This window comes from Anopheles coustani, chromosome X (assembly GCF_943734705.1).
Source record: "Anopheles coustani chromosome X, idAnoCousDA_361_x.2, whole genome shotgun sequence".
NCBI classification, from domain to species: domain Eukaryota; kingdom Metazoa; phylum Arthropoda; class Insecta; order Diptera; family Culicidae; genus Anopheles; species Anopheles coustani.
Window position 1 is genome coordinate 15,747,018 of NC_071290.1, and position 15,248 is coordinate 15,762,265.

Sequence of the window (15,248 nt, forward strand, 5' to 3'; positions counted from 1 at the left end):
GACTGCATCCGTCTCGTTCACCCAATAGACACGCAACGACATTTAGCGAAAGAGACAAAGCGATTCACATGTGATTCAATAAACAAAAACCTTCCACTAAAACAGCTTGTAACTTTTTTCATACCACAATTATTGTAAAACCAACCACAAATTAAGCTAGACAAGAGATGAAACTACAGTCTGTTCTCGAGTTACGCGGTTCTCGACTTACGCGGATTCGGAGATACGCGGTTTTCAAAATTTGACAGTAGATTGGGTTTATTACATCGATTTAAATTCCTGAGATGTACAACCACACGAATAAATGAGTAAATTACACATTTGCATAACTTACGCTTTTTATTTCGTTTGTTGCAATTTATGTAGTTTGAATACGCTTGCAGTGCATTCATATTAATGGACAAAGAAAATTTTTGAATATTCTATGATACATATGTACACAAGAGCTCGATCTCTTAACTCCTAGTATAAACTATGTGTCAAGCAATATTCGAGGTACGCGGAAATTCGAGATACGCGGATTTCTGTGGAACGCAAAAACCGCGTAACTCGGGAACAGACTGTATGTAACTACCAAAGGATTTGTAGGTAAGAGTTGTCATTAAGAAGATATAGTACTTCAAAAATCATGGTAGGTGGCTATCAAAAATGATAGCCATGGCCCCCCAGGAAACATCACTGGCTATCAAAAATGATAGCCATGGCAGTCAACGTGTTAATGTTTGAATATACCACTTATATGAGCATTCAATCTCATTAAAGTCTACTAGGAACAATATTTACTGTTGACATATAATAACACAAGAGTCTGCGGCAAGAATCAAACTCGTTTGATTTTTTAGTACAGAAACCGCAAGGTCTTGCGTCTGCGGTGACAGCCCAAGACAGCTCCTATCTCTCCCATGGGAAAAAACGCAACCGCATGCGGTTGCGCAAAGCTGTGATCAGGGGTTAACACCTTGCCGTCGGGATACACCGTACGATGTAATGAATCGCCGACCGAAAAACAGATTTGCGCACATTTTGACAGTTGACTGACCAACTGACAGCATATTACCGTTTGCAATGGTTGCTTTGTGCCTCGTGTAAACTAAGCATAAAGCGTTGCGACATCGTGAATTGTGCGGACATCAATGTATTAATGAGTAAACTGTTGTAAACCCGCCGTGAGTTCATGACATCAATACAATTTCAAGTGAACTGATGAGTTCACGATGAACGCCACGAAGCGTGAAGTTCACTTCTAGTCGATTGGGACGCGACATGCTGTCAATGATGATGGGCGAAATGCGGGGCGAAATATATCGATGATAAAAAAGATTTATTTATTTACATTTACATTACATATGTCTTCCATTTAAAGAAAATATATATATTTCATAATTAATCGGGGCAAATTACACGGACGATAGGTAATTCGTGCCTCATAATTTCAGAAATATAATGCAATTCGTTTTCAAATGGAAGAAAACATATAGATTCAATGTTTAATAATATTAATTGATTGTATTTTGCACACAACTTTAGCGACGATAACGATTTCACAGCGAAGATTACAGCTTTTTGGGCGCCTTTTTTATCGTTTTACGTATATATGCCTTTTATGAAACAGTTGTATCCATTATATTCTTTACATTTGACCGTATAATGTATTTTTTCTTTAAATTTTTTACAGTTTCATTGTGAATTTCGGTACCAAGAGCAGAAAATCATGCCCAATTGCTGCATAAAACGACACACACAATTGAGATGGTTAGTTTTTGGTTGCACAACTAAGGATCGTGCCGTTTAAAAAATATTTCATATTCCAAATTCATATTCCGTACAACGGGCTCGCTTTCATTTTCTAAATCCAACGGCAGCCATCTTAGAGACATAGATCCAGCACTATAGACTCGTTGCTATGCGATGTCATGGCCTGCCAATTTGCAGCATGCTTTCCTTTTTTTTGTTGGTCGGCGAGCAGCTGCCTACATCGTCGTACGATATTGATGTTCGCTTTTCGTGTTCAGCGAACGCCAGCAGTAGTAAATTGAACAATGTTCCAGTAGCCAGGTAAAGAAAATGGGCGCATAACAATCTGTAACAGTAGCCCCGCGAGAAGTGCGTACCTACTTTTGCTTTTTAACAATAATTCTTTGTGTTTTGTTAGCTATCCACCCAACCTTTTCTTCGCCGGAGGTCAATGATCAAGCGCCGTCTGGTTCGCGTTTTCAAAAGCAGTGTCGAAGGGCTCCGCAGTGGCGACAGCCCTAGGGAACAATTGATCGGTGTTCGACAGGGAATAAAAAAGAGTTTTGTGTTCCGGCAATCCGTCCTGTGTTTCGCAACAGCCAGCGAGCTGTTTACCAGGAAGTGTCGCTTAGTTCGACATCTCTACCCGCGGGCCCTCTAAGGGCGAAGCACCGAGCAGCAGCTGTGTCGAACCTAATTTCCTTGGAAGTGTAAGGGACAATGCTTGAGATTTTTCCCACAACGAGCAGGCGGTGCACAAGTGGAGCATCTGTTTTTACCCGTCACTCGCGCTTCGGTAGCTGATTCGGTCGACATTTAGCACGGGGCGTGTGTTTGTATGTGTGCGCGGTAGTGTTTCGTTCCTTTGTGTTTTTTTTGGTTTAATGTGCTCTTTTTTTTAAAAAAATCATCCTCAACGGGTCGTGTCTTTGGTTGAAAAATAAAAGCCCACGACGGTGCTGAGGGCTACCTTTCGTTGGCACGCAGTCTAGTCTGGAACGTTTCCAGCAAACCGGAAACGGTGACCGTGCCGTCGTTAGTGTTGGTGGCCACCAGCGCGCATTCCTGTCACCAAACTGGTCTCGCGATCCGCGATCAACGCAAACCAACAGTCAAACGGGCGATCGTCCATCACCTTGACGCACACCAACACACACACACTTGCAGCCCCCAGCGCCCACACGGGGGTTGACATCGAGGCGTAGTGACAGTCAATCAACTCCAGGGGTGTGATTTGGGGTGCCCTGAAAGAACTGATCTCAGATCCTATCCATCCGAGCACCGAAGGCACAGGCTTTGTTCGCCGTCGGAACAGCCGGCCGGTCGGAACACACCAGGGTGGTGCAATGTGGAAGTGTCACAAATGTGGCAAACCCGTCTTCTTCGGTAAGAGGCTACTAATATCGTCTTTCTTGGGCCTGTTTGTTGACAATTGTTTCCTTGATTTTAGCGGAACGCAAGCAGTCGCTCGGCTACGATTGGCATCCGGAATGTTTGCGGTGTGAGGAGTGTGGCAAGCGGCTCAACCCAGGCCAGCACGCTGAGGTAAGCAAACCCTCCCATCCCCTCCTCCATGTTCATCCCTTTTTGGGTTGGGGTCCCTGCGGTCAGTGGCATTGTTTGAAACTTTCGTTCAGTGCGCTCTCTTCTCATAGTGTACCATCGGTTTTTGGCCGTCGCGTAGTGTGTTATTTGCTTCGAATCCGGCCATCGTCGCAGCCGAGCAATTGCGTGTCGTTCTAGGGAGATAACACTCACACGTGCACACCCTTCGCGGAATCACAGCCAATGTTGTACGCACTTCACACGAATAGCCCGTGTGGTGCGGGAGCGTTATGCCAACCTTGTTTTTTTTATTTTGTTTTGTTTGCTTTGCACCAGCTCTATTGTGCGTGCGGGAGAGCGATCTCGCCAAGATAAGCGTTTTTCCAGAAATTGAAATCTACCCGTGATGGGCAAACGAATAAACAAACAGACTGAGTCAGGGTAGACGGTTGGATGTTTTGCGAGTTTGCTTTGCCATCATTCTCCCTTGGTTCAGCAAAGACTGTGCAACTTTTAAGGGCTATGTTGTCCCTCTCATTCTCGGAACATACCTTTACAGCATGAAATGAGTCATTCGGCGGAAGCTATGGAACGACACGGAAGAACAAATGCAAAGGAATTTAGACAAAAACGAATTGGAACGATCTGTGTGGTAAGGATTGTTCCCTTTACGCGGAACGGCTTTTGCAACAAATGCAAAGAAATTTAAACAAAACCGAATGCGTTCGATCTTAAACTCTTTAGTCATTATTGTTTGCTTTATTTCTGCAAAGTGAGTTTTGTTATGGAACGAAAATGTAAAGAAATGATCTTAAATCGTATGTTTAGAAGTGTCTCCATCGTTTAGCCACGTGACGGGGAAGAACAAATGTGAAGAAATGTAGACAAAAACGAATTCGATCGATCTTAAGATACATTTACTACCTGTAACGCCTGTGCAGAAATGAAATGTGTTCAATATGTTTTCAATTTTACCGTCGGTGATTGGTCATCAACACTCTCAATAGTTTAAAATATCTTTTGCTTTCTTCCGTTATCCTCTATAGTACATAGGGTTAAATTTGAATATTAGGTGTAAAAAACTAAATCAAAATCTTTTTATTTAAAATTACCTTAAATTTGTTCACCCTATCTTTTGTTAAGCTAAATTTAATACATGTCGTAGAAATTTGATGTATTTAATACACTTTGAACATAATCGTCGAAGATTGGTGATCACATTTGCTCGAATAATTATTTTGATCAGTGGCCCAAAATAAGGTCATAAGGAATATGAGATATCGGTGTGATAAAGTAGTAGCTACAAAAACCCTAAACGTTGCGACGTGTGCGTGATAAAAAGTGGACATATTTTTTAAAAGTGCTTTTGAAAATAGTTTCGTCGTTATCATTTCTGTGGCAGCTTGTCGCGCGAATTCTCATAGCGCTATTTTTCCCGTTTTTTGCAGCATAAAGGCGTGCCGTACTGTCATGTGCCTTGTTATGGAGCCTTGTTTGGGCCGCAGCTATTCGGCCATGGCACCCGGGTGGAGTCACACAAGAGCTTCGGCCAGCCGGACCAGAAAAAGCAGGCCATTCAGCGATCGCCCGCCGGACCGACGGTACCACGGGGTCATCTCGAGACGAAGCTACGCTGCTACAACCAGTTCCACAATAGCCGCAGCATGGAGATACGGAGCCGCGAGGTGAATGGGCGGCTGGTGCTCGAAGGTGCATTGCGCATCTACTGGGGCGTGCAGGGCATGATCCACCTGAAGGAGGACGACGACCAGCGGACGGTGGTGACGGTGCGCAAACGCAACTCCTACCGCCAGAGCACCCCGGTGTCGCTGATAAGTGCGGCGGGTGGCGAGAAGGGAATGGCGAGCGACGATGACGAGCCGGAGGAAGGGAAGGACGTTGCTCGCCAGCCAGCATCGATGACATCGAGCTTGACGGAACCTACGGCCGACAGCAACAACGATACGACGACGATTTCGGAGAGCATCTCGTACGACACGCTCAGTCTGTCGTCGGAGCTGAACTCGAATTTCGACGCGTCCTCGAAGCCGAACTCGTCGGCCGAGTCGTCGAAGGAAACGTCCCCCAGTCATGCGGCGTCGGCGGCTGCCAAATACGTGACGCTTCCGCCGAAGTTGGGCGTGAAGCAGCTCGATTGGGACGAAATCGACGAGCTGCTGCAGGTCGAGCGGAAGGTGGACGGAGGCGAGAAGCTGTACCGCACGATGCCATCGCCGCTGCCGGGCGACCGCAGTCTGGCGAGCGAGAGCAGCATCACCGACACGGACTACAAGACGCTTACGCCAAACAGTGGCACCGAGCTGGGCAGCTCGTCCGGAGACAGCAGCGATCGGACGACAACCGGCGGGCCGGATGCGTCGACAAGCGTCGGTACCACCACCGACGACGAGTTCCGGACGCCCGAGGCGACGCTCCGCTCGCACGATTACGAGGCGTTCAAGCGGCAGATCAGTCGAGAGTTTGCCAACGGTGCGGCCGAGATGGGCACGACCGACGGGACGCTCAAGTTGAACCAGCCGATCGATCCGGCGCGCATCAACGACTCGCTCAAGCTGTACAACGACGGTGTGATGAACCGCAGCCTTTCGGACGAGCAGTGTCGGAACGTGTTCTCGCTTCCTGCTTCCAATATTACGGGTAAGTAAACCGACCAACCGTTCCGTTGATCCAATTAAGCTGCATAGTGACAGAGGTGTACGACACATAGTAGTTGAAAGTTCTCTTAACTCTCTAAAGACACACGTGACAAGATATAATACATTCTACCATATGGGCACGATTTTATACTATGTTGTGTTTTTGATTATGTCGTTGATAAGCAGTCTAGGCGAACTTTGAATTTATGTAAGCTTGAAAGTGTCAGAACAATTTCAATTCATTTCTCACCATGTAGTTCGCTCGTTTGTGTGTTTTCCGCCTTCTACCCAGCTTTCAGAAGCTTAAATATCATCCTGAAAATTTGTTAATTATGTTTTCAACGCAATTTTTGTTCAAACTGTGAATGTTTATTTTGTGTGACTTTGTTTAATAAGTGTTTGATCTGTGTGTGTGTATGCATTGTTTTTATTTCGTTGTTTTTTGTATCTAACCATGTGAAGAAATTATTTTGCGTAAATTCCACTGTCCGAGTGCTATTGGAACTATTTTAAATTGGTTGTAGATTTACAGCCATGTCAGTTGGATGCAAGTATCTATTAATGTTTCCCTACTGTACTAGTTGCTATGGCGATGGCGTAGTACCTTGCGATGAGCGTTTTGTGTATTTTCATACAAAGATGAGATTTTGCATTAAGTATTTTTACGTTATTATATACGTTACTATTGTGTTCATATGTTTTCGCCAGGTTCGTTCCACGTCGAAGGCCAGCACAGTGTTAGTGGAAGTATTGATGACGACGATGTACCGACACTGCGTCATCCAGCGAACGGAGGAGGACCCCAGAACCATTTGCAACGTAGTCATTACACGCGGCACTCAAACGGTGCCGGCACCGGTCAGAGGAGAACCCAGCAGCCACCGGATGATTCGTCCAACGCCACCACTAATGGTCCGGGAGGTGATGGCGGTGGTGTTACATCGCCCGGCACGGATACCGACAGCTGGACAGCCGATCGCGGGCTGCTGCGCTCGAAGTCACAGGGTAACCACTACTCAGGCAACAGCTTCATGGACAGTGACGCCGATGATGCTGGCTCGGAAACGCTGAAACCGTCCGCCGGACCTCCAGCGTCCATCCATATCCGCATGGATTGCTACGACGAGCTCGAGAGCGTCTCATCCTCGACCCGGGGTCACGGGTTGCCGAATGACATCCCGGCGACGGCGCCACACCCAGCCACGGCCATGGCGGCGTCCCACGAGTATAGCACGAGCATCAGCGGCCACCCGGTGACGGATGATGGCGTCGTCTTGCGCAAGCCACCGAAGACGGGCTCCACCGCCATCAAGCGGCGCTCGGGAAATCGGCGCTCGCGTACCAAGCTGAAGCGCCGATGCTCGATCAACGGTCACTTTTACAACCGTGAAACTTCCTTCTTCACTCCACCGTACGGTTCGCAGATGAACGTGTGGGTCACCTCGCTGGTCAACACACAGGAGGTACGTTTACTCCTCAGCTCTTATGTTGTTGTTTGATAGAATGGAGAGAAAAGTATATATTACTGTTTGAACTTAGAAGCAGTATTACAAACAGCATACAGCTAGGAAAATAGAGGAGTTCCTTTTTTGTGTTTTTTGGCACACAGCAGTTTGTTTTTAAAGTTAAGCACTGATTCTCCACGTGCGATAACCGAGTTATCTACATGATATCGAAATGTTAGCCTTTCCACCATCACTTTTGATTTGATTTTGTAAAAGCTTCAAAAAATATTACTTCCGATTTCTCTCACCATTTATTTCATTTTTGACATAATGTAGAGTACAGAAGTACAAAATTCAATAACGACTTTATTATGATTGTGGATTGTTTGCCATTCGAACTGATTGCTACATCATAAAGCATCATGAAGGTATAAATTACAATTCTTTTTTTTTGTATTTTCTGAGTCTAATAATTCAAGATCTGTTGAGCTAAGATATGAACAAGATGTGTTAACTAAATAATATTTTTGCGTTGTTTCGAAAACAAACCTGAACCTGACGGATACGTTATGTGTTCAAATATTTTTGCACTCTTTCTCCAGTAATGCTTTATACGAAACAAATGATCAATTTCAGTTTCATTAATTAGAACTCATTTGCTTTTATTTCTAGGTGATTAATCTTCTACTGGAAAAGTATAAGGTGGAATCACGGGCGGAAAATTTTGCACTCTTCATCGTGCGCGACAATGGCGAGCAGAAGAAGTTAAAGGAGGACGACTACCCGCTAGTGACGCGCGTCATTCTCGGTCCGCACGAGGACATCGCCAAGCTCTTCCTGATGGACGGCCAGCAAACGCAAGAGATAAGGTTTGTTGCAGCAGCCACATCCCCCTTTCGAAACGTCAGTTTTAATTAACTTGTATTCGTTCTCTGTTCTCTATTTGTTCTGCTGGATTGTTATTGCCGGACGAGCAGCAGCGAGGTGGCACAGTTTCTCAATCTCTCCATTCCGGAGTGCCGTGCCATCCTGGGCCGATACCACGAGGAGGAGCAGCGTGAACTTCATCGAATACGGTTAAAGTGAGTTTGTGAAACACAAGCATCTGGCCGTAAACTCAACAAGTATGGGTGGTTTCTCTAACGTTCTTTTCCTTCTCTTTTTGTGCCCACAGATTTGCCGAGCTACGCAAACGTATCATTCAACGGATGGAATCGCTTAAAGTTAGGCTGTAAGAATGCGAGCAAATGGAACAATAATAAGGTAAAGCAGCAGCGTATTTTTTCCGTAACGGTGCCGAATATTCTTCGCAAAGGACGCAGTTGAAGCAATCAATCGAATAGTAATGATATTGTTGATGTTTGTTTGTTAAAGACAGACCTTCCTCCCCCCACCCTTCAAACGATAGATAGCGCGATAGAAAATGAGTGATAGTGTGCACCGGTCGGGGGTGAAAAGTACGCGTATCAGCAGGACCGAACGTATTGTGTGACCCTTATCCCCCCCCCCCAAAGCCCCAGATAGTGTGTAACCTCTCAGTGTATAGTATTTTTGTGTACCGTTTGATACCGTTTAACTGTTCAGGACATCGTGTTGTAGGTTTTAATTTTTTGTCTCTTGTTTTTTTTTCATGATCAAAACGTGACTATAGTCATTTTTAGTAAACATTTCAAATCACGTAATGATATTGTTGCAAGAAAGCGGTAGCCCACGGGCCACTTAAGATTTTTGTTTTGGTGCCACACATTCATGCTGGGTTGTTTTTTGTCCGTTTCAACGGTTAGTGAGAGTGAGACACTTTCGATACGCAACGATATGAAGCTTTCGAGAAGGGAAGGGTTCCTTGGGAGGGAACTGACGGTGATGAGGTGTAGAATGCTCCCGTGGGGTGCCATCCGCAGCGACTGCGGTGGCAACTTTCAACTAATCAAGGGAGGTATCAATTCGAAGCGAAGGAAAAGTTCGCGTGTATTGTAAGAAGTGTAGTAGCTCTTAGTCACTCTAGAACAAAACGACCGTCTATCGGCGTTCGGCGGTGACGAACACAATCATCTCAGAGATATTTTACCCAAGAAGACTCAGAATAAGCCTTATCCGAGCACGCTTCGCCAGTATTCGATCCTAGCGGGTCTCGGTCGCGTTTGTGTGGAAAGGGGAGTTGCGTGGTACGGTGTGGTGTGTGCAGAACGCAGAGGTGACGATAAGCAGCGGCGGGTTTTTGAACGAGTCCCGCGGGCGGAGGACACTGTTAGTGCGACGGTCGGCTCAAAAATCCGCTTTCTTCCTATGCTCACTGCATGATACCAATATGACTGAACTCATCCCGCGCGTGCCAAAAAGCGTTGCGCGCACTCAAAAAAGTCTTATCAACCTAGTAGCGTTAGCGATTAGGCAAATCTCATGCAAAGCTACGGCGATAGTCGAAAACGAAAGTTAAAATAAACAAAGAGCAATTGTACGAAAGCAATGTGGCTACCAAGAGCTATGTAAGATATACAAAGAACAATCGGTAGACGAAGGATACAAGGGATGTGCAAAATGAGCGACCGAGGTACCGTAGAGCGCTCTTTTTCCAACGTAAAAAATATCAGCTTAGAGTGTTCGTATTATTGCCCCAAGTTGCTTCAACAAAACGATACGGATTGCCTACAGGCAAAGTTAATCTCGAGGTGAGAGCAGGCATTACTAGAATCTCCCGAGTATGGCGAAAAGGGGTGAACGAGTAGTGAATGAGCGATAGTGGAACTTAATTATTAAAGGAAAATATAAGGCAATGATCAATATTTCGCATACACATTTGCGTAAGTGCTTTATTTAAAAAGCTTAGTTTATTTCCTTAAATTTGTTTGACATGTCCCAAAAGCATATGCCATATTACATGTAAGCTTTACAGCATAAACCGTATGAGTTCTATTGGTATTCTTCCCAGAGAATAATGTACAATCAAGTTCACTTTATTTATGTTACCAATTGTCCAGCCCAAGTGCATTATTTTTTGTTTACATTGGAAAATGTGATCATATCTGCGATATAAGAATTGAAAAAACAGCTTGGACAATTTTCACTCTGTATCGATTGTGTTAATTGAAATTCGTCTCTTTAAAGGTATCACATTAGGGTCGCCGTTGTTCACCAAAGCAACAGCAGCAAGCGAACGTCAAAAGAAAGGCTCCTTTTAGCCAACCGTTTCCCCCCCACCTCTTCGATTGCTTTCGACCGCTTTGCCGAGGGGGCTGAGATGGTTTTTTGCAAACCCCTCGTCGCCGCAGCCCTGTCCGACACGGGGCTTTCACTTTTAAGCTAGGGCTCGGACCGGTTTTTTGGTAAATTTTTACGCGACCACCGCCCGGACCGCACGGCCGGCCGCCCTTGAAGCAGTTCAGTTTTTGTTTGCCATGGGCTGAGGAAGCGTTAAAGGAGGTACCGGTTCGCACGGAACGGACAACGCGGATGATGTAATCCGGATGATGGCATATCATCTGCCCGCTATTTTTCGGACCCGCTTCGAAAGTGTGTCGCCATTGCGATTCCATCCTCCCGTGTTATGGATCAATTTTATCCTGATTTAGCCTAAAGCAGAGGTGAATAGGAGGTCAGAAAACAGCTTGTTATGTTTAGTCTATTCATTTTCAGTTTAGTGATGGGGCATTATTCAAAATGGTCCTAAAGCCAAACTTTTTTAAACTATGGAAAACCAATACATTTCGGGTGATCGGAATGTTTTGCTAGATATTCAATCATGTGTCGGTGTATATAAAATAATTGCTTTTTTGGTTGTTTGCTGGGAACAAATAATTCTATCTCTGCTTCCTGTCGGTCGATATTGATTGTTTACCTTAATCCCAAACCAATCTACAATAGACTGATCATCCGCGATCGTCCAGGATTGGTTTTACTATTTCTTTTACTGTCACACACTGATTTAGTTGTTGACTGTTGACAATTGGGCAATTGGGTTTGTTATCTTAAAAACCCAAGGCTAGAAATTAAGATGGTTGGAAAAATAAAACAATAAATAATTACTGTGTATGTAGTAACTAAGTAACTTTGTGTTTCTTGAATAAACATTCTCTTCGAATATTTAGATTAAATGTTTTGCTGTTGCCTAACATTACGGCCGTTGTCCTTAATATGAAAGTAACTAAACTTCATGATTGTTTTCTTAACATATCAATTACCGCGGATACTGCTATTCCGGTTTGTTTGCTGCTGGCAAGAATGATTAAAGTTTTAAAATTAAAATTTGTTTACATGTCTACGAAGCATTGAAGGTAGGTGATTAATTTGTGCAAACATGTTGACTTACGACTGTATGTGACCTTGCCATAGCACTGTTTCCTCATGGTTTCCATTTCATATGCAGTCGCGTCCAGTATTTTCTTGCTGTTGAAAATCATCCTCAAACCTGGCTGGGATTAACACTGTCAATAATGAACTGTTAATCCATTGCCGGACCCGGGGATGGAGTAGTTAACACCTCACCGGTCGATACACACAGACACACAAATTAGGATACGGTTGTTAATAATGCAACTGGCTGGCAGCAAGAGTCGTTTCGACTGTGTTTCTGTATGCACAATGCACCAGTTTATTGCCTTCGCTCGTGCTACGTGTTTTATTTATATACGTCTTCGCTTCTCCCGGTACAAATGCAAGCATGACATGTCTTCTAAGTGTGTGTGTGTGTGTGTCGCTTAGGGAGGCGGGTGCGCAAGAATGCAATTTGCTGCCGACCGTATGCGCGCTTCGGCCACAAAAGCGCACCGTAGGCTTCACACCCGTTTTCTCTGGCGATCTGTTTGGCGCCCCCTTCCTTTGGCCCGCGTCAACTCACCCTTTTCCCCAACCCCGTTGAGGTGTGTCTTTCACGATGCCCCCTCCTCCGCGCCCGTTCAAGATTCTTACCACCGCCGAACCGATTCCGTCCGCTTGGTGTGGCGTATGCTGTTGTGCTGTTTCCTTCTTCCTGCGCGATTCTTTCGTCAGCGTTCCTTGCCATGGTTGACGCTGGGGCCTGGGCCTGGGCCTGGGTGGGTTTTAGGTTGCGCCTTCGCGTCGGGATTACGGGTGGGAGTCGGGTTGCGCTGCAGTCCAGACGTCACGTGAACCGTAATCCATTGACCTCCGGATGCAGCGACTGGCGCAGCATAAGGGCGGTACTCAACATGCAGATTCGAATGCAACGCCGTCCCCCGCGGGTACCCTACCCTTTTCTTGCGCTTCACACTCCCTCCAAAGCGCCACTTTCACATAGTTGCATTCTTGGCAATTCGTTCCCCCAACGAGTTGCTACACTGGTAAGTTAAGTAAAAGCAGTAGGTGTACATTCAATTGAGTAGAAACGTATGATACAATTGTTCAATGAATAAGCCAGCGTTAATGCGTTCGACTTTTCATAATACAGCAGCAGTTAGGAGAGAGCTGTTTCGAAGTCGATAGAATTGAGCGCTGAAAATGTTGTAAACAGATAAAAACAACATATTAACTAAACTAAACCAACGCTAACTAAATTAATACTATCTTCAATAATATTATAAAAGTTTGTTCTGAATTTTAAAATTCATCCAATTAGTGATTGATGAAAGATTTTACAAACGATGTAAGAGTATTTATTGATAAATTGCAGGTTGGGGAAGAATCAGTTGAGCTCTTAGGATGTTTAGTTGGGGAAACCCATGTACTTTGCGTTTGTTTTCGTAAGAATGCCTCAATCTTATCTATGTTATAGATTATGTTCAATGTGTAAAACAACCTTCAATAATTATTTAAACAAAATTGATTGCAAGTTTTTTGTAACCTTAATTTATTAGTTTTGACAAATGAATTTCAATCCGGAGTATATTCTATTTGCACTTTAAATGCAGGAAATTTGCTGACCGTCTTTCGCAAATATTTAGCTTTAGTACTCCCCAGTGTGTTTATGCCAAACAACTACATTTTTCTGAAGTTTTCCTCCGGGAAGTGCTCTGCTTAAACCATTTCCAAGTAGAGATTTGAATCCTAAGAGTGAGTAAATAAGTTAATAGTCCCCACAAAGAGTCGGATCTCAAATTGATAGTCGAATCTCCAATAGGGGTTTGTAGACGAATTTGGACCTTTCGCTTTTAGAAAAACTATCTTAGTATTTTGATAAAGGCATATTATTTGGTTTAAATTTTTCCTTTTTTGCGAATGATTTATTTTCTCCTTGGTAGACCAACGAGAAAACTCCTTGATGCTACTGTGTTGTATTTGTTTATTACTCCCTGGATTATTGTTGGGGAATTATTTTCTCCCGTTACGCAGATCGAATTCGATTGTTTTTGAAAATAGAATCACTTGAATAACGGAGACTGATAAACACAGGCTCTCGTTCTCAAGTTATGGTAGCCTTTAACTGTTAGTTCAAGGGTAACCGAAAGGCCGCCGCATTTAGATAGGCTTGTTTGGGACCGTTAGTGACGTTTGTTTTTTGGTTCGGTTGACATTCTGAAAACCGCCCCAAAAGTTCGAGAACGAGATCTAATTAGTTCGAAAACGAACGACCTTTTCGCTCGCTCTCCTTCGCGGTGCGATAGTATCCCGTTCCCGCCTTTCGTGTGTGCGAGGGTGAGTCGGTTTTATTTAGTTTTCCGCTTTCCCAATCCCTTCCTCCGGCTCCCGTAGCAACGAGATGATTCACTGGTTGAGGCGAATCGTCGTCGTCGTCGTCGCCGTCTTCGTCGTCCGCTGCTCGCGGGTCAAAAGTTTTCCGTCTTCGATCGATCGATCGATCGGGCGGGCCCCGCCCGCCCTTGCCGTTCCACATCCGGGCATCGAACGAAACCATTTCCCAAACGCTATGGAAGAATGAGCCCGGCACCGTTAGAATTTTGCTTATCCGACCGCTTCGCCGTGCTTTCGGGCCGATGGTACGCGGATGCTGCCTCACCAAAGGTCCGGTCGAGCATTATCGGCTTCTGGCCGATCTTTTGGGTGAACCTTACCTTGTGCTCCCCCGCCCCCCGTGCCGTACTCTGCCTATTGAACCTTCACGCGAGTGCCACCAAATCGAAGAGGGGAAGAAAAGGAAAGACATCCGACCTCGGGGAGAGGTGAGGGGGGGGAGATGGGGACGAGAATGATGATGATGATGATGGTGGTGGTGGTTAGCAATCCGTTAGGCCAGATGTGTCAAACTCGTTTCGTTGGCTGAACTTGAAAAGAAAATCAACAAAATGTTCAAGCAAATGTTCGTTTTCAAAATGTACAAAATTTACCTTCTTCAAGTGTTTCATTAACGTTTGGTTTTGTTTCAATTCAGTATTATTTACTTAACAAATTTATTTATTATTTATTTCTCGCTTAACAACTGGCAACGTTTGTTTTTCATAATTTCATCGATATTTGGTTCAATTGTTTGTGAAATTTTATATATTGCTTTGATTTGATCAAAGATTGATCTGTCAATCTTGTTCTATGGTCTGTTTTATTTGCTTTCAAGTGAGAAAACATGTTTCGCAAAGGTATGTGCTTCCAAAAAGTGACTCAAAATTTTTGCTCACAAAACTTGTTGACGACACTGAAAAGTTTTAACATTTGATTTGGATGAAGTTCCTGGAGTTTTTGTATCACTCGAGCTACAAATCCTTTAGATTTTCCTGTCATAGGTTTTGCTCTATCTGTTGCAATGGAAACAAGTTTCTCGAACGGAAGATCATATATCTTCTCGGTTATTGTCTACCACCAACGAGAGACATTGACATTTATGAGCAATTAATATCTGTTGCTGGCTTAATGCTTTCTGTTATATAAAAATTATTTAAAGTTTTCATTTAGCATACAAAATCTCACTAAATTTCCCGAGGGCCGCATCTAAAGACTACAAGGGCCGCCAGTTTGACATGCC

General features: G+C 44.4%; 1 protein-coding gene across 2 annotated transcripts in view; it reads left to right on the forward strand.

Moving 5' to 3' along the window:
* LOC131269654 (uncharacterized) overlaps positions 1-10,173 on the forward strand; it is a 114,151-nt gene extending 103,978 nt beyond the window's left edge. Inside the window, exons 1-8 of one of the 2 annotated variants that reach the window (XM_058272127.1) lie at positions 1,959-2,055; positions 2,153-3,120; positions 3,185-3,279; positions 4,728-5,937; positions 6,645-7,399; positions 8,054-8,250; positions 8,359-8,463; positions 8,556-10,173. In XM_058272127.1, coding sequence (XP_058128110.1) covers positions 3,081-3,120; positions 3,185-3,279; positions 4,728-5,937; positions 6,645-7,399; positions 8,054-8,250; positions 8,359-8,463; positions 8,556-8,616 — 2,463 coding nt within the window. In that variant the 5' untranslated portion in view covers positions 1,959-2,055; positions 2,153-3,080 and the 3' untranslated portion in view covers positions 8,617-10,173. Of the gene's footprint in view, positions 1-1,958; positions 2,056-2,152; positions 3,121-3,184; positions 3,280-4,727; positions 5,938-6,644; positions 7,400-8,053; positions 8,251-8,358; positions 8,464-8,555 lie in introns of those variants that run through there. The other variant, XM_058272129.1, reaches the window with a different exon arrangement.
* Positions 10,174-15,248: the final 5,075 nt, after the last annotated feature.